The sequence below is a fragment of the Tyto alba genome, unplaced genomic scaffold (assembly GCF_018691265.1).
Source record: "Tyto alba isolate M040663 unplaced genomic scaffold, T.alba_DEE_v4.0 Super-Scaffold_18, whole genome shotgun sequence".
Classification (NCBI taxonomy): Eukaryota; Metazoa; Chordata; class Aves; order Strigiformes; family Tytonidae; genus Tyto; species Tyto alba.
Window position 1 is genome coordinate 17,340,991 of NW_024881280.1, and position 20,871 is coordinate 17,361,861.

Genomic DNA, 20,871 nt, shown 5'->3' on the forward strand with positions numbered 1-20,871 from the left:
TCAAATTTGTATTTTATGCACTTCCTTTACCAGTTGTTAAAATTAATGACTCAGCAAAAGATTAGAACTGATGATAAGCTAAGTCTTCATAAATACATAGAGGGTTGACCATGTAATATCTTGTTAAAAGCTGTTTTCTTACAAAAATATTGTTTTAACATATTTTTTTTCAAGCTTTACTTTTATATGCATTCCACCCCTCCCCACCCCTGATCTTTATTTTGGGGGGAAAAAAAAAAAAACAAAAAAAATCTAACAACCAGGCAGAGTTCAAAACATGAGGAGAAACTGATTTAAGACATTTATCTGTTTTAATAGAAAAGGGACACTAATGCTGGCTATTACACTGAGAAAGTGTATCTTTTTGAAGAGTGGATGAAACCAGAAGCTAACTAATTCTAACTCTTTTCAAGAATAAAATCAGAACAAGGTACACAAACATGGAATCATTTTTTTTACTTACAGGACTGTATCTGGCAGACCATTCATGACATCCTATGAATCATATGCCAGTAGTACTCAGAGACTTAGCACTGAGAGGGTTGCATCTTTCCCCATGTCTCATGAATGCTCCTAACAATATTTCCCTTACATCTAAGAAAGGAACAATAAACAGTGAACCCTAAAATTGCTCTTTAGTGGGAGAAAGAAGGAAGGAAACAAGTAAATCAATTTAAAGGAATATGAACACAAATAATTACCTACATAGTTGTCCAAAGGGAAAAAATTGACACAAACAACAGGGAAAAATAAAACCCACCAAACTGATTTGCATATAAGATTTTTTAAATTGTTGTTTAAAAATCTTTATAGTATCTAAAAAAAAATATATCTTAAGGAGACAATGTAAACAAAAGCGCTGATCTTAGATACTGCAAAATACTGAGAAAAAGCAGTCAAAGAAGAAGATAAATATAATAGAAGTAATATATTAAACTGAGAACCAGAAAAAAATGTGCACAGTTAGTCTATGGGGTATAGATGAATTCTGCTTAGAGTTTAGTCATGAGATGAAGCATTTCAGCTGAAGAACAGCAGGAGAGGTTACCTCTGAAGCACTGGAACTTCTACTGGAGTCCTCTCATGAACAGGGGAAGAGTTCTCCCTGCCCCTTTCTAGATATATCTAGAAAAATATGCTTGATATCTCAAACATTCTTTATTACGTGCTGTCCACAGTGTGCCATAGGCAACTTGTAATCAAAAAAAAGGGACTATGTCTTATTAAATTGAAACAAAAAAAATGTAGGTAAAATAATCTACAAATGTAAAAGGGTTTTCTCACACTATAAAAAGAAGCATTTTTCTAACCAGCGTAGGCACTTTCATTCAACCTTGTTACAGTGCAGTGTTCAATGGCAAGTCAAAATTATTACTGGGTAACTTTATGACAGCAACAGTAAGACCTAAACAGAAAATAGCTTTGAATGTGAAGCTGAAAAACTATTAAAACTGAAGACGGAAGTCCTCACTGAGACTTAACCAAAAAGATATGCTATGTTGAGAAATAATGTGAAGAATTTTTCTGTAGGTGGCAAAAGTATACCGTAAATTTCAGGACATTCTAGAAAAAGTAAGCAAAATAGAAGGCCTAATTATTCAACTCTATTCCCCTAAGCAGCATGATGAGGTTCTTACAGTTACCATAAAGTTCTGAAGACCAGTGCCACACCAAACCCGATTTTCTTCTCATGAATCTACTTGTGAATAAAAAAAAAAATGGTTTGATGCCATAATTAGAAGAATGTATTTGTTTACTATATTAATAATATAATTTTGGTCTTAATGTATTTATAATTTTAAAATCCAGTGTACTAAATTCTTTAGTGATGGGTCCATACGAAACTGTCTATTAGATGAAGTCTCTTTCAAACAGCATATTAATTTTGTGTGCAGAACTCTGACATCATTTTCTGGATCTAAATAAAATGGTTGTATTTATCAATGACCAATCTGACGGGTTGAAAAAAGGTCAAATTGTCATCTCACAGACTACTACCATGGCAAATATTCTGAACAATCAAAGTAATAACAGTTTATTAATTCTACAGCAGTTTGAATCAGAATGCTAAATAATATTATATTGACTTTGCTTTTAAACACGCAGTACTGAGATTTCAAAAGATCAGCTGATACATCCAGCATCAACCTGTGACACACTTAAAAGAAAACAGATTTTTTCAATACCACTGTAAGAAATGACATTAAAATTAGAGAATTAAAATTAGATGAATACTGAAGTTAAAATATCAGAGACAGGATATCTTAAATAACCCTCACATCAAATTGTCAAAGGAAAATAGAGATAGCATCTCAACAGTTTACAATGGCTATCTAGTATCCTGGGATCATCATTAAAACTCACTACTTGTACTTTAAGATTAATCTACCGATAAAAACTTTATAATTTGAAGTTGGATATTATACATGTTTTAAAATTCCATGTCCTAACAATAACAGAACACTAAAAGAAAGCTTCCTTTCTTTCTTCCACCTCCCACAACAAATTATATATTAAATAAGAGATATAAGTTCATCAACCCTTTAAAAGCTGACAGTATGCTTTACAGACGGCCTCTATTTTCAGATTCTACCTCTCTATGATGAATGAAAAGCTTATACTTCTGTAAATCATTTTACAGACAGGAATAGGACTGTTCTTTAAGGTCAGGAAGAGGGACACCATCTACATCAACCATTACAATTTAGATATATCAATTAATCCCCCAATCTCTAGTTATATGTGTACTATTATATCCCATTGCAAGCTGTAGATTTTGCATAAAAAAAGAGATAATGTAAGCCAAAAGTACAAATTCCTAATATCAAGACTGTAACAGTGATGCGCTTGTGCTGTACCTATTGGGTACAAGCAGTACCAAGACAACTGGCTCAGTCCCATCATGTAAAAAGGTTGGAAAGTATTATTTATTACAGATATTGCAGCAACCAGATGATGTAGATATACTTTAAAAAACTGTAAACCTGGAGGACTGTATAGACAAATCCTACACCTCCATCTGTATTCCACAAAATTTATATTACACTATATTATATGATAAATTCATAAGATATGATGATATTAAATATATGATAAATGATAACCATATGATATGATAAATACTATATTATGGTTTCTGGTGCAACAACAAAGAAGCAAAATAGAAGGTATATCTGTAAAAAATACAAATGCCATGGGAAGAAATGGTGCATTTAAAAAACTAAAAATAAAAGAAGGTTCATATAACAAATTAATGACACAAATTTGTGATGATAAATCTTAATCCATTACTGAGTTTAAACCTATCTAAATTACAAGGGATGGGGAAAGGACTCCTACCCATCACTCTCCTGACACATTTGTAAGTGGGAATGTCTGTTTTGGCCTTTTATTCTCTTACAGCCAGTAGTAAAGGTCAGCAGTGATATAAAGCTCATCAAAAATGGGAGGATTAGAGAAGGAAACATGCAAGGGTTTGCAACTGCATTTATAGCTGTACAAATAGACAAAGAAGAAATACAAAGCTTAGGTCTATATCATCCATGTTTCTCCCTCTAAAATAATAGTAACATAAGTAAAGCAAACAGGTAAACAGAAAAAAATCATCTCATAAACAAAAATAAGTAAACAGTTTACTTACTGAAAACTTGCCCATCTAATGTCACTTAACTGTTAAAATAAATATTAAAACATACCTTTACAAGCTACTATAGAGGAAAAGCAAGCATGTTTACTATGGTGTTTATGGTGTTATTCATCATTTTTGAAATTAAATTCCCACTTGAAGTGTACTGTGGTAAAGAAAAATTGATTTCCTCCTGGTAAACAAAAGTAAAGCTATATTCAGCCAGTTCCAGGGGCATCAGCAGAACAGTTTCACCACTGTAGCTATATGTCTGTCAGTGTTATGACAAAGTTCATGAGGGGGTAACATGGAATCTCTCAGTTTAAAAGTACAGAAAGATTGAGTTCTTTTCAGTGATAGGCAAACAGGAGGGGGAAAAAGTTATTTGAAATGTCCCTAATTCTATTGCCTCTTTCGTTCTTTCTTTCTTAGAAAGTTTGCTGTGTATGAATTTTTAATGTGAGCAAAGGCCCCAGGAAGTTCTATTTAAAAAATAAATAAGACATTTATAACAATAATATTAACAGATGTGTATCTTCCTGGAATGAAGAACTAAAGAAAAACACACCTCTAATGCAGAGGTTTCTGTTATATGTATGATAATTTAATATAACATAACACACGACAGTTCTGAAGAAACTGTTTTCTTCCACAATATGAGATATTTTAGAGACAATACTCTTCCTGAGATTCATAAAACCAGTAGTTTCTTGAACACTGGATTTTTCAAAAAACAACAATTCAACAAAAGCCAAAATTGTCATACAAAGGAGTTATGATCTCATCTGAATAGAGGCAAAGTGAGTCATTGAAAGGAAGACATAATACAAGCCAGATTTCCTGCCCAGCTTCCTCTGACCTCTGTTGGCAGAGCTGTTTTCCTCCTGCGGTAAAAAGCGTGCCTAGAAATTGTTCTGCCCACTATGCAAGCCCTGTCAGGAGAATACAACTGTCATGCTCATACAGCAGGAAGTATCACATCAGGTATGCTCATCAACACACATACTTGACAGTTCTCTAATTGCAATGACTTATGTGGAGAACTCCAACCCAGTTTAAAAATCTCACTCCAACAGCAACCCAGCATTAAGTATTGCTTAAACCTTGCTTAATCACCTTACTAATCTCTAATATAAAATATTGTCTTGTCATGATTAAAATATTATAGAAAATTGAGTGATCTTAAGCCTGATTGCTACTATATCCACACAACAAGACGTACTGTGAATTTATCTTATACCTTAACACTGAATTTTCTGACTTTCATCCAGTTAAATAATCTTTCCTGTTATCCTAATATAACATCTCGTGAGAAAACCCATGTCTGAACAGTTATTTTCTATTGAGAATTATATTACATAACCATATATCAAAACAAACATTCGGCGTTGTTCTCTAATACTGTTGGGTACTTACATGACTACTGACAGGTTTGAGATTACTGTGTTGGAACCTATTTTCCTGTGACAGCCGCAGTGCAGATACTTGTCGATACACTGGTGCTGAATGCTAATCGCTACTACAGTCTGGGAACAATTGCCAGCTACGTCACTTATCACTAGAATGAACTGAAAGGCCTTAACTGCCTTATGTGCTTTGTGGTCCCTGCTGGAATGGCTAGAAACCACTGGGAAATACTAGGGGGGTTAAAATAATTATAAACCGGTAGGAATTTCAAGGGTTAATGATAAAATCAGTTCCAAAAGTCACTTAAGGAACTTGTTAGTCTTCTTCATATATATAGTTTTAATGCTGTTCAAAATGGATTTTTAATATTTGTATGAAAACTGAACTGAACACGTTATGAATAAAATGCATTAAAAGATGCAGTGTGGGATATAGGCAAGACACAAAGCATACATTTCCCTTAGTTTGTATATTCAGCTATATCAATTCACAATATTCTCATAGAAAAGTTTTCTATAAAAATAGGTATTTTTGGCTCTCAAAAAGTCTTTTAAAGTTTATACGCTACACTATAATTTTGATAATTCAAAATTCATAGAACAGATGCAAAGTAGGTACTTCTCTGATGCTAATTAAACAGCATGCTCAAATAGTATTTCCTGTAAATAAAAGCACCTCTTTCTTTTTTCTCAAAATAATGATCATCAGGCTATAGTCATAATTTAAAAAAGAAAAAAAAAAAGTGGGAAAGAAGACACAGAAGAGAAACATAGTAAGAACACTTTTAAAAAGATCTGTGCGCTCAACATTTTGAAAACCTTCTAATTACAATACACAAAATACTAAAATTAAGAGAGAGAATAAAGGCTGAACAGAGTCTTCATAAAATATCCCTAGCTTTTGGCAAAGATTTTATCTTTGCCATTTAATGATGATGAAGCCAAATAACTGTTGCTGGAATGGAAGCAGGCTGATGAAGAAGGTTTTCAAATTGAAGTGAGAGATATCGGAATTGATATTTTTCTTAGCAGTTCTATCTGCACAATTTCTCTCCAAATTTCATTACTTTCTGTATTAGATGTCCCCTGCAACAGATAGTTATGTGTTGATCAAAGATATATTGCTTTAATATGCTTGCGTTTTGTTGTATGTTAAATTGTTTGTTCATACAGCCAGCAAGTTCTAAGCACTTCACAAAATATCAAAGAATCAGTAATTAATAGTAATGTTAACTTCCAGGGGAAATTAGCTTGTTGCAAAGAAAACTTTTCTGGTATTTGATCTAATTTGTGCGAGATCTGATAGAAGCATTCTGCTAACTTAAATAAACAGATTGTGTGTTAACTTAGCACATACTGAATACTTACATTATTTGAACACAAAGTACATTAAGTTTAACAGCACATTAAAAAATGAATAAGGTATTTATTAAGCATGAATCAGTTCTAAAAAGCATGGTATGAAGTAACTTTAACAATTTTCACAGGGAAGTCAAAAAGATACACAGTATGATGATTTGTGGACATAATGAATATTTTTTTCCAGTTAAAAGAGAAATAAATGAGTGTAATTAAAATACTGCTAAAATTACAGTTTATGCACTTAAAAATAAAACATGAATTAAAGGTACTTAGATGTGTTTAGTATGTTTTTGAAGAGACTTAATTTCACTTAATTCTTCATCAATAAATTTTAATTTCACATATATTTTTTAATTACATACACTATTTAAATAATGCCCCTATGCTACTGTCCACAAACATATTTTAAAATTCTTAAAGTAAATAAACAAAGAAAGAAGTCTGTTTGCCATTCCTAGGTTGATATCCAGATAATTAAGCATGGTTTTAGGGGTAATTCCATTATAATTTATGAATGATCCAGGAAGTACGTGTGTGCATATATACATAAACATACATATACCAAGAGTTACTGTGTCTACAAACACACCAGCATGTATCCTTGGTATTTGTTAATCAAATCAAATTTAAAAAAGACTATTTTACAAGATACTTTGCTTTCATCAGCAATTTAAAAAAGACAACAAAACAAATTAAAATAAGAAAAATATTTTCCATTTAATTTACCAATTTCTAACAAGAGTTAGATATCTATGGTTATGGGTGTATATATGTGAATGAACGAATAAATCCTTAACCCACCATATCTTTTTCTCCAGTTTGCAAGCTGTCACCCGTGAAAAGTATGGTGTAGATGGTAGGATGATACTGTACCTGATTGGCTCTGGAGGTGGTCATGGGATCAGATGGAGAGGACTTGGTGGTAGTTGGGGAAGATGGCAATGTCTGGGAACAAAGCAGTTCAGGAGCAAATCAACCTTTACAAGCCTTAGACTGAACAGTTAAAAAAAATAAATAAACCAACAAAAGTAACATAACTAGAAAATTAAAATAAATAAAAAATGCCTAAGACAAAATCTTTCTCCTACTCATTGGAACTTAATGGAATTTAAAGTCAATTGGATAAATAATGCATGTAAATATGCATGCTTATGCATGTAAAAACAAATTCATGACTTGAAATCAAGATGGTGAACTCACATAAATACTCAAAAATATGCTGACCACATGAGGAATATATTCTTTCCTCTCTCCTCCTCTTGGGGAAAATGAAGACTATAGTAAACAAAAATTCCAGCAAGTTCAATGAGCACACTAGAAACAGTTATCAGTCTACAAACAAACAGGGCCAATGTCTGAAAGAAGTTAAGAGGCATCTACTTTGGCACCTTATAATGCACCATTCTGTAACACGGACTATAGCCAGCAAACTGTTCCATATCTTACAACGAATACACTGAAGCTACTGAGTTTTTAGCAATATACTAACTGCTAAAATATTCATTGATCTTTTTTAATCAAGAGGCAGGTGAAAAAATGTAAACATCAATCTCATGATGGATGAACATGCAACTAATACCTTCACAACAAATTATTACAATATATTTATGATTAGTGTTAAAAATGTTCATTTGGTTGAGCAAAGGTTAATAACTTATCATCAGGCCTGTGTTCAAAATAAACACAAAAAAGAATTAAGAGTCATATTTATTGATCATGTTTTCTAAATAATATACATATGCTTAACATTAATTCTTGAACATATCAAAAAAACACTGCTCTGTTTAAAATTTTTTATATACACATTTATCTTTTTAAAGTTTTAGATCCTGACAAAATAACTTCTTTTTTATAAATGTAATGAAAATGTAAAAATCCGATTTTCAAAACATAATATACAATACTTATTCAAAGCATGTTTTTGACATCTTTGTAATATATAAATATTATAAAATATCCAAAATTACACTACTTTTACTTTAAGAAATAAGATGTTAAAATGCTATACAAAGTGATCTATCATATGGTTATATAATTACTAACCAAAACTGTTTATAAATAAATGAAGCAAAATTTCACACTTTCAGCAGTTCTGTTACTTACAATCATTGACAGTCCCTCATAAAATAGGTATACATACTTTTGCACTAAAACTCTTAATGCATATGAGAAAGCTGGGACACTGCGAATGCATAAAGTTATGTATTAGCAAAATACGGGCTTGTACATATGCACACACAAATATTTTAGCTGTATGTTAAGCAAAATTGAAGATCGATTTTTTAATTGTTTGTACATAAACAAGCAGCCAAAACAGGAAAAAAATATATTAAGAAACAGGTCCTTAGTTTGTGTTTCCAACTCCTAATTCATATTATAAAGCAATAAAACCAAACCAAAACAAAACATAACATATACAGCTTAAGCATCAACTGGGACTCTTTCAGGAGGCTTAAGTAAAAAAAAAAAAAAATATTACCATGTATAGGGCATTAAAAAAATACGTAGCTTGACAAAATGTTATTGCTCAGCAGATGCTACACACTGTGAAAATCAAAACAGTTATGGAGGGTTCTTCCATGTCTTTCTGTACAGAGCATGGGTTCATTTGTAAGGGGTTAGAATTATTTAGAAAAAGAAATGTCAGATTCCATGATAGTACAGTGCTAACCCTATTCAATTATAGAATTATACTCCTGATTTTAGTGGGATGATGCAGTACCTCTCTTACCAAAGTCTGAAATTGCAATGAGCTGACTTTCATCATTTAACTAATGGGAAAAAAAGAAAACAAACGAAAAACCCTCCCTAAGGAAACAGAATGGAGGACTGTACCTTATCCCAATATATTTTCTTTATTATAGCTATATATTAAACTCTCATTCTGAACTAAAAAAAAAAAAAAAGCAAAAAAAAATGTCACTATTCTACAGTAAAACTCTGAAAATATATTTTGACTAAAATATTTCACACATCTGATAGCTTGTGTGATCAATGCCACTGCTAACTAGGGCATACTATATTGCATATTGGTTTGGTATACTAGGCTAACTGATAAAAGGAAAAATAGTTTGTTCTTCACAGGTGTTACTAAATCTACCTAGTGGATTTATAAGAAAATATGTAGAACACTTCAGCACTGAATAATGACCTAATCACTGATACCACAAATAATTTAAGAAATTGGAAGCCTCTCAGTTCTCAAATTCACATCAATCTTCCTGAAGCACAGAAATGTACAGCTGAGATGAAAAAGGAGTGACAATAATAATTTCAGGTGACTGTTGAACTGTAACATCTATTAAGTAGAAGCATTTCAGTATTCCATTTTAGCAAAAGCTCATTTAAAATACATGGGGAAAAAAGATAAAAACATTTAAAAGCGAAACAACTGTATTAACAAACAAGAATCAAGTACACATTTTTTTCCAAATATACATACCAATGACAAAATACTGAAAATAGCAATAAGGTTTTTTGTTTTGTGTTTTTGGTGGTTTTTCTTTGTATATCACACTGTTTGTGATTGAGGCTTAATCTCTATTACTTTGTTTACTGACGTAACTGCTTTAATTTTTTTATATATATCTATACATATATATATAAAAATGTGTATATGTGTATGTGTGTATATATATATATATAAAAAAATAAAATAATTGACAGCATTTTGTTAAAATTTATCCCTTTTCATGCTTCTGTATAATTCTGGAGACACACCTATTTACGTCTTCAACATTAAAGTAACACAAAGTTATTTCTCAAAAATAAAAAATGAAACACAAGCATTTGGATTTTGTATTGAGTTTCCACTGGCCAATAAGTAATTTATTGATACATTCTCAATTGCTTTGCAAGAACTTCTAGGCAAAATTACTTCCTAAAGAAAGTTGGACAGAGCTCAATAATTCTGATTTATTACACAGCATAGAATATTTTTTTTTTTTTTAATTTAGCAAGTGTTTTGCATTAGGCAAGCACTTGAATTTAGTTGTTATTAGACTTCTGGGAATGAGATGTATAAAGTGATTAGAAATCATAAGACAAATTTACATTACAGAGTTTCAATCTTTAAGACTGAAACATGCATACTATAATTGAAGCTTTTCTGAAATTGAAGGTCAGCTGCTGACAAGGTTATAGAAAAAAAACAGTCAGAATTTCTACCACACACCATTTCTAAGACTCACGGGGCTTTTTAATCTATATCTTGAATTGTATAGTCCAAGCCAGGATGAAATTGGTCTTCTCTGTTTTCTCAAATATTATTTCCTTTCCTATTACTTATAAGAAAATGAATGGAAGATTATATTTACAGGTAAGAGAGTGTTGCTTTTGTTTAAGTGCATAGAATGGATGCTTGAGAAAATATATTTTAAATAATAAAAAGGGAGCTTAATTTTACAATTAAAATTATTTTTGAGCCATATTTGAGTTGTAGAATTTTCTGAAAGTCCAAAATACTTCTTCCTTCTGTTGCCCACAGGGATTGATTATACTGTGAGAGACTTCTGTCAGGCTGCACAACATACTTAAGGGTGCAGAAAGATGACCAAAGCATCATACTTCCATGCTTCAGATTTCTGAATAACAGAGTGAAGATACAGTTGTATCCCAGCAGTATAGAATACATATATTCCATCTGCACAGTCTACCAAAAGGCCTCTGAGCCTTTCAATGACTTAATTACCTAATGCAGAGCTACATATAAATGACAAAAATCTCACCCTTACATATATATACTAAAAAAAAGTCAATACTTATACCCTAGATAACAAATATTGTACTGAGACAGTTAAATTAATTCTCAGTACCTATTATTATATTTATATCTAGAAAAGTAGAAAGAAAATGCAGAAAATTAAATACCATTAGAAAACAGGGTTAGAGATGTGAAAGCATGTAAAGAACATCATTTGAATGTGAAGATGAAACTGCATTTACAGCTCACCAATTTCTAGTTTCTCACTACAGGGCTTGCCAAACAAAGGAAATCTTGGTAATAACATTACCCACATTAAATTACTATTAATACTAAGCTAATACTGAGTTTAAGTCTTGTATATATCAGTGTTTTTAAATCACTGAAATTAATATGACGACAAAACTAAATTGCTTAAGCCAATATTTTAATGCACTTTAAGAAAAGGTGGTATCTGTTATGAATTGTATTGAATAGTTGAATACCTACTGCAGGTAAAATGAGAAAGAGAGCACTACAAGGCCCCATTGTGCTGAACAACATAAAAGACTGACTTACTAGACTTTCAACAGTTACAGAGAGAAGCCTTTCTAAACAGACCACTTGCTTTGCTAAACATATTGGGTCTTCTATTCATCTGCTGTGAACTTCTTTAATCTGTAACTAGCAAATGATTCCCATCTCAGTGATGGCAATATAGATATATAACGTTTCAAAAATAAAAGTTGGAAAAAAAAGATAATCAAAGATTAATAATTTATTTACAATCCAGATTGTAAAAAGGCCACTTTGATGAATTCAGTGATCTAATTTTACTTGCTACCTTTTCACTTATATAAAGAATAAATGAAATACATTCTGATGATATCTCATCCTCTTTGCATTTGGTTTTGGTTTTGTGTATAAGAATAGATGGGGCATAGGGCAATACAAAAAGACTAATAAAGCTAGCATATATAGATGGAACATTTACTTAAAGGTGTTTATAGAAGTAATTTATCAGCATTTATGAACTCTTTGAGACTTGCCTTTGAAAAAGGAAAAAAAGTGTGTTAAGTATGATATAAAAGAAAGATAATCTTGTGTTCTGCCTGGGTACAAGAAGATGTATGGGTCTTAAAACAAACCAGCAGGTGCCTCTTGGATCACCAGAACAACTCTGGATGAAGGGAATGATTTAGGATGAAGATTACAGTCAAATGGACAAAGAAGAATCAGGACTTTCTCCTTCCTCAAAACATGTCACAGTAACACATAACTACTACAAGACCTGGTGTTGTTAAATAGAAATACCAGAAAACTGAAGTAAGTAAACAGAAACAGGCATCAAAACACATAAGACGATATGGATCTAAGATTTGGGTCAAATAAACCCCAAGTCACAGAAAGAGAGAAAATGTTACCTTTTATTCTGAGCTACTTTGGGATTTGGAAAAATGCCACCAAAACTACAAAGCCATCAGAAGGGGTGAGATAACTTCAGAATTTTCTTAAAAATAAGAACACTGCTAAAAATTTCTGCAATGTTGATTGTTGCTTTTCATCCCCCAACAAAATCTTCTATTCACATTCCACTTTTGATGCACATAGAGTGGAAAGTTAATAATCAGCTACAGAGTTAATTGTGCTCATAAAATACAGTCTTATATACATATTGATATTAGATGTAACACTGGTGAAATGAAACAGAAAATTAAAACAGTGATCTGGCACCAGAATTAAGTCAAGGGCACATGAGGGACAGGATATAGCATACATATTTTTATGAAATGCTAAATGTTTGCCACTGTATCTAATGTATAGAACTGCCTCTCTAGTAAATAATGGCAATTTTTTGGTTTTGTTCTCATAATTTGTAAACACACCTGCATATCTTATTATTTACTGCAGAATGGTAACTGATGCGATTCTTCACCTATGTTCAAAAGTGAGAAAAGTTTATGAGAAATTGCTGACTACATGAAGAGATAGTGATCTACAAAACTACTTACTATTATTTACCTCAAATTAAAAATGTAGTTATTTTCTCATATTCTGGAGTTTAGTCAGGTTCATCTAGGTGACAGACTGTTGACTTAAATGAGAGATAAAAAGAAGAAAGGCTCATCAGAAGGCAGAAGCATTTTAAGAAATCAATGAAGGTTTCTTAAGGAAGGAAGGATTTGGTGGTAGTGGTTGATGGAAAACTGAATGTGAACCAGCAACGTGCACTCACAGCCCAGAAATCCAACTGTGTCCTGGGCTGCATCAAGAGAAGTGTGGGCAGCAGGTCGAGGGAGGGGATTCTTCCCGTCCACTCCACTCTTGTGAGACCCCACCTGCAGTGCTGTGTCCAGCTCTGGGGCCCCCAGCATAAGAAGGACATGGACCTGTTGGAGCGAGTGCAGAGGAGACCACAAAGATCATCAGGAGACTGGAACATCTCCCTTATGAGGACAGGCTGAGAGAGCTGGGGTTGTTCAGCCTGGAGAAGAGAAGGCTCCAGGGAGACCTTATAGCGGCCTTCCAGTGCTTAAAGGGGGCCTAAAGCAAAGATGGAAGGGATTTTTTATCAGGGAGTGTAGTGATAGGATGACAGATAACAGTTTTAAACTGAAAGAGGGTAGATTTAGATTGGATGTAAGGAAGAAACTCTTCACTGTGCGGGTGGTGAGACAGTGGCAGAGGTTGTCCAGAACAGCTGTGGCTGCCCCCTCCCTGGCAGTGTCCAAGGCCAGGCTGGACAGGGCTGGGAGCACCCTGGTCTGGTGGAAGGTGTCCCTGCCCATGGCAGGGGGGTTGGAACTAGATGGTCTTTAAGATCCCTTCCAATCCAAACCATTCTATTATTCTATGAAGTCTACTATGTCTTTCTGGTCTGAAGAACTCATATTCCTTATTTAAAAAAACTTAAAATTCTTCCATTTAAGCTAATATTTTCAGATCTGTATTCTTTAAGTCAAGTTCTATTTAAGCACTTCAAAGTGAAAAATTTTGTTTAAAAAATATGAACATTTCAATTCTTTTTTTGATTAGCATGTCTGAAGTATAAGTAGTCATTTTCACTAGAAGAATGTGAATTTACAAATCTGAGTTCATACATTCAATTTTGCAGATTTTGAATACAATGTCTGGGACTGTGATTAATGAACTGCAGTTAAAGACTTATGAGAGGTTAGTTATGCATTGAAAAAGCTGAAATGAATCTGGCTCCAATGAAAACATTAATCGGAAATTATATATGTTTTACTCTAGATTTTCAAGGTAGAAATTTCAAAACCTTTGTCCATGCTTTCTGTCCTGGGTTGAGTGAGTGGTGGAGTTTTTTGGTGGCAGGGGAGGGGGCTATTGGGGTGGCCCCCTGTGAGAAGCTTCTTGAAGCTCCCCCAGCTCCAAGTCAGCTCCACTTCTGTTTGGGAAATTGAGCCAATCAGCTGCCCCTCTGCGATAACGTATTTAAGAAGGGACGTGGTGACGGGCAGTTGGACTTGTGAGGAGGAGTTGCTGCAGCTGCATGAACACCAAGGTCAGGGGAGGAACGGAGGAAGAAAGGAGGGGGGAGGTGTGCTGGAGCAGAGACCCCTCTGTATCCTGTGGTGAGACGGCAGGGCGGCCCCCCCCTGCCACCCATGAAGATCTACGGTGGAGCAGACATTGATTTATGGCCTGTTGCTCCTGCTCAGATGATCAAGGTGCTGTGCCCGAAGAAGGCCGGGGTCTCACAGGAAAAGGTAGCCCCGCTGCTGTAATTCAGTGCTGGGAGGATTGCAGCAGGCGGGGGAGTCCCACGCCGGAGCAGCTCGGGGAGGACTGCAGCCGTGGGAGGGAATCCGGTCAGAGGAAGTTAGTGACCCATGACGGAGCAGTGTGGGGAATGCTGCGGCCCATGGGAGGGACTCATGTTGGAGAAAATTTGTGGAGGACTGTCTGCTGTCAGAGGGGGACCACGATGGAGCAGAAGGAACAAGTTTCGGACACTCCCCTCACTGAAGATGAAGAAAGTGGCAGCGCTGACTGCACCCCCCCATTCCCTGCCCCTGTGCCACTGGGGGAGGAGGTAGAGATATCGGGAGCAGAGCTGAGCCCCGGAAGAAGGGAGGGGTGGGGGGAAGGTGTTCTCAAGATGTGGCAATGCTTCTCACTGTCCTACTCTGTTATGTGTTGTTAGTGTCTGTAATAAATATATGTTCTTTTTTTCTTCCTCTAATGAGTATGCCTTTTGCTCGTGATCATAAAAGGGGGATTTTTCCCCATCCCAGTCCTATCTTGAACCCCAAGCCTGGCTCTCTGTCCCTTCTCATTGCCAGAGGGGAAGGGAGAGAGAGCTGCTGCATTGTGGTTGGCTGCCGACCAGGCCTAAACCACGACACTTTCATAGCTAAACATTTCATAGAATCAAAATATGATTTGGGTTGAAAGGGATCTTGGAAGGCCAAACAATGAAAACTCCTGCTTAAAGCAGAGCTAGTTATAAGATCACACATCTTTTCTTCCATATAATGCACAGCTCTGCAATGGCCATCTCTGACTACATGTGCTTCCTGGATAGGCTGCTACAACACCTGCTACCTGTAAAACAACCGAAAGCTAGAAGGAAAATTCAACTAGCGTACAAAGAAGCTGCAATAGTTTCTGAACGTGATGTGATAAGACCACATTATTCAGTCTTTTCAATTGTTCATAGGAGCTGCTATTAATTTAAAGGTGAAATTTAAGGCTTTGTATGCTAATTACAAAGTCAAAACAGCTCAGGCTCCTGATGACTTTATGAAAACTGTATTCTGTTCTCCTGGTTTACAATATGGTTTGAAAGAGTTGGTGTGGCACTTCAGCTAATAAAGAGAGAAAAGGGAGGTTAGATGCTCACAGCAGTTTCTAGGAAGTAATCAGTTGGTTATTGTCAAACGATACCTAGAAACAGCAGATAGCTGACGTATATGAAGAGCTTGCCTATGTTACACAGAGATAAAAGATGCAGAGATTTGTCAGTTAAATATCTATCAGACTTGCTTGGAGGAGAGAACTACCTGGTATCTACTGATAAATCCATATGATTAGGAAATGTGGAAAAAATGCAGTAGATAAGGTTCAAAAGGAACCAAATAGACTTGTTTGCAAATCTTCTGAAGCTGAAAAAGCTGAAGTCAGAGAGACCACAGTGTTTGGATAGTGACTTCCATTAGTAAGGAAAAATCCCAGGCCAGACCTGACCTGCTTGTATGCCTGTGCCTTTCCTGAAGACAGAAAGTGCTGAAACTCAGTCAGCAGAGGGTTTACCTACTGTGTTTTTTCACTTAAACTTTAGCCAGAAGATACTTCCTTTCTTAGCTCGCTTCCCTGAGGCAAGTGTTGGTAAAGCAGCCCAAGACAAATAAATGACAATAGAAAAATAACAGCTGCATGCTCATATAGACATGGGTGCCATTATAAGGCTTTAACAACAGGTATTTTCATTTACGGGGAGAAAACTACCTTTTCTTTTTGGTAGAAACAGCTAGAAATGCAATAGAAATATATTCAAAGTTCCTAGTGAAGGTAAAATTAATTTCAAATCAACTATCAATCTCAAATACTCTTTACTTTCCTCAGTCTGCATCATAATATTTTGGGTGTCAAAGTTCTTGGGTAATACTCTAATACAGAATGAACCATGTAAAAGTCTGTGTAAGAGAAGCAATTGTAATTCATAATGCTTATCCTTTGTCCAGTTCAAAATGACCTGTATTATATATTATCCTGATCATTTTAATAGAATTATAACCTGTCTGCTATTAAGAAAAAAAAAAACAATAAACAAAAAACCTCTGTAACACTGGGTTTCTAAAAAAACCCTACATGTTACAAAATATTATTATTTTAATTTTTAAAATATAGGTATTATATCTTTTATTAATATACGGGATATTCTGACGTTGGAGGATAGATTACTCGACTATGAGCTGTAAGTACTAAGATAACAATTTCACTTCTTGGTAAAAATAATGGATTTTAGATTTATTGAGTCAATATTTATAGTATATGAATTTATTATGAATAGATGTTGCTTCATTAAAAGAGAAGTTAATCAATTTGTTGTGGTTAAAACTGCTCTAAAATATGTTCATGCATATCTCCAATGATTTGTAGTCATGTTATTATGTACCTGTATGTATACAGGTAATATATTAAAATTCTAAAACGTAGAGCCAGTCACTAAATAACAGTCTTCAGTCTGTGTCTTAACTTCACTAGCAGCAGCTCTGTTCACTAATCCATCCCTTCAGAATTTAATTCAACATTCCAAACATGGAATTGCATTTAAAAAAAACCCAACAAAACAACAAACTCCAAACCAAAACAAACAAAAAAGAAAAAAAAAAAAGGAAAAAAACCCCAACCCTCAACAAATTTACAAATAAATTTTCTGGAGAAGTATTGTGGACAAGTTATATCAACTTCATATACAAGACATGAAATATATAGTCATGTCACTAAACGGCTGTGTGATCTAGTTTCTGAGGATCTTACTGACTTACCTAAAAATTAGCTTCACTTCATTCCAAAGGGGAAAACACTTTTCATTGTAATAGAGAACACTCATTTCCCATTGGGTTAAGAAGCATTGGCATAAATTCTAGCATTTTACAAGCAGAAAAGCCATTCAAAATACAGATAACTTCAGCTTTTTCTCTGTATCTCTGGCATAATCATTTTCATGTTTAATAATTGAGAAATTAATTCTATAAAATTAGGGCTTTTCTCTTTAGTATGTCCTTGTAAATTATGTAAGGTATTTTTAATGCAAAATATCGCATATACAGAAAAACTATCATAATAGTAAATATTAGAAATCATATACAATGGCTTATGCATAGTTTCATCCATCTAAAGCAGTCTGATCATTCCAAACTCATCCTGTTCAAACACATCTTCATATAAGCACTCTGTGTATGTCACTATATGCAAAGTAAAGTAATCACATACAGTTACCAATTTACTTTATAGGACACTGAATCTTGCTAATGTGGAAGGACGAAACAATCTTTTTCCATATAGGACAGGTGAAAAATTAAATTCTATCCTCTATAGGATAGAGAGACAAGACAGAATTTTACTAATGTTCACTCATTTCTTTCTTCATCTTTTTCTTATTCAATACAATGGAAAAGAATTTTAAATCCTGTATGACACATATTCCACATTCTCCATACAGGGCATTTTTTTTTTTTTTAATTAAAATTGTTCTGGAAAATGTAATGAACTAAAGAATACTACACCAATAATACCTTGAAAATATATTTTGCATTGCCCATAAATTCTGAAAGAAGTCAGTGTAAAACAGGCAAAGAGATGACAAAAATATTATAAAATGAAATTGTAGAAAGCATCCCAGGTAAATTATCTTTGTATTTTCAAGTTCTTACAGGTAAGATTTTAAAGTATCTAATATAGGGTCTACAAAAACAATTAACATTTTGTTTTTATTTTAAATACATAAAAGTAGGAAACATTCAGTTAATCTGTGATCTTTAGTAATGCTAAAGATTTACAAAGAGGTTCATTGTTTAAGATTAAAACTCAGCAATCTTTAACTAAAACCTAGAAGTGTATTGTTACCTTATACAGTAAAGAAAAGGTTTTGGAAAAAGCATATTAGAGTGTGGCACTGAAACCGATAAAACACTGTCTAAAAGAACTGCTGAGAAACATGGAACATGTAAGTACAAGGAAAAAAGAGGACCAGCAAATTACTAAAGGGTAAAATAACATTTTCTTAAAGAACATGTTATGTTGACCCCTTGCAGCCTTAAAGTTTTAAGACTTCTAAAGAGCTGCTGTGACTCTCTATTCCCAACCAAAAACTCACTTGTTTGATGCGGTCTGGATTAACAGTGGTCTGAGGCTGTAGAATGCTGACAGGCTCTGTCTTGGCCACATTTTGAGGCATTTCTCGAATCTTCTCTGCAATGAAGCCATGAACTGCATTTAGTGCTTCAACTGTTCCCTGGATCAGACACACCCGCTCTGTAGTACCTGCAAATACCAGAAGTTGATCTGAATAAAGTGTATTCTTCAAGATCCCACAAACTGGGATTGCCATTCAATTATGGAATAAAGATGGCACTCAAAAGCAACCTTGAAAAACCAACTAGCAAACTTCATAAACATAGAAACAAAAGCAAGTGTTTCCAAAATATAACATACCGATGAGCTGAAGATGTTTTAAACAAATCCTATTTCTGTAGCTTCTACAAACACATAACTTTACAAGGTAATATGGATAATATAAATTAGAAGACAAAAAAAAAAAAAAGAAAAAAAAAAAGAGAGAACAAAACCATTAGGTTTTGTAAGAAATGTTAGCAAATACAGTAACTATGTGCAGAATACATCTTCTAAATTATTTTCTAAAATACTGTACAACTTTGAAGTAACACAAGGTTGAACATAACAGCCAGTATTATAAAGGCACATGGAATAAGATTTTGTAATGAACACCTAAACTGCAAATACATTCATTTAGTGTAGACATTATTAGATCATATCTTAAAACAGCTTCAAGTTGTTACAGAAAGACCTTTCAAGGCCAACTGACCTCATATATTTGAGTATCCACTTTGTCTTTTATAACCTTCCTACCTTACAACATGACTGCAATAACTGCAAATATTCAGTCAATACATGGAGTTTAAGCTGTCTTTAATGTGATTTAGTAGTTGGAAATTATGAAAGCTTGTACCAATAAGTAGTCAATACCCAACAAATTACATTTCAAGAACTCCTATTTAGAGTTATGATGAATATCATTCATGCAGGATATCTAGACTCCACATGACTACCTTCTAAGCATTAATGTTCTAAAGTTGAGGGAAAATACTATGCACCTGTCAAATAGGCCTGACAGGTGAAATACAGACTTATTCTATGTTTAAGAATAGTAGGCCTTTGGTGGCAATGAAGCAGAGGAGGGAGCACTTTCCCACCATACTCATTTGTAAAGATAGGACAGATGCTTAAGAAAAAGAGGCCTTGAACATAATTATCGTTCCCAAACTTTGCAGTGAACTGTAACCCTCTGTTTCTTCTCATTAAAGTTTTGCCAGGTTTACAGATCTAACCATTCTATGCTGCTCGGTATCATTTTGCTTAACTCTCTTCTCCAGTCTGAAGCACATTTTTTTTATTGCATTGGCTATCACTCCCTCTCCCTTATATCACCATTATGTACTCACATTAATTTCATTGACTCTTATAATGACTTGCCTATCCCTATGGCCTGGAGAAAAGAGAGTCTGATGTGCCATGTTTACCTTGTCTTTTGTATACTACCTCATAGAATTTGCAGTTCTATACAGATTACCACCAAACATTAAGTGACTACCAAAGCTTTAGTTATAATCCTCTAGAAAGGCTTAGACAAAGCCTACATTGCCATATAACCCTTTTACAAACTGAAATTGTGCTGTTTGTGTTACAAAAAAACCACCCCAATCCTTATTTCTTTGATTTCCTAAAAACATCTACAGGATAGCCAAAGATGGATACAAAATTGTGGAAAAATACTTCATCTATTTTTCTGTGACTAGAATGGTTTTAGATGATTTTGTATGGCTTTACTGCATAGCAAGAAAGCTTTTTCTACATATTGGGTTACAGCTTGATACATCTTCACTGGACAAAGAATATAAAGAACCCAGTACGATCCTAAGGAAACAAATATTACACTGCACTGAAATAATCCACATTCTGTATTCCATATATCAAACCACTTAAATAGGTTCCACAAAAACAGTTTTGACTTGAAAAAGCAGGATCTA

General features: G+C 34.0%; 1 protein-coding gene across 2 annotated transcripts in view; it reads right to left on the bottom strand.

The window, feature by feature from the left end:
* NOVA1 (NOVA alternative splicing regulator 1) overlaps positions 1-20,871 on the bottom strand; it is a 154,659-nt gene that overhangs the window by 21,806 nt on the left and 111,982 nt on the right. The window contains exons 3-4 of one of the 2 annotated variants that reach the window (XM_033010278.2): positions 18,921-19,087; positions 7,267-7,338 (exon numbers count right to left, since the gene is read on the bottom strand). In XM_033010278.2, the coding sequence (XP_032866169.2) occupies positions 7,267-7,338; positions 18,921-19,087 (239 nt within the window). The remainder of the gene's footprint in view (positions 1-7,266; positions 7,339-18,920; positions 19,088-20,871) is intronic. The other variant, XM_033010279.2, reaches the window with a different exon arrangement.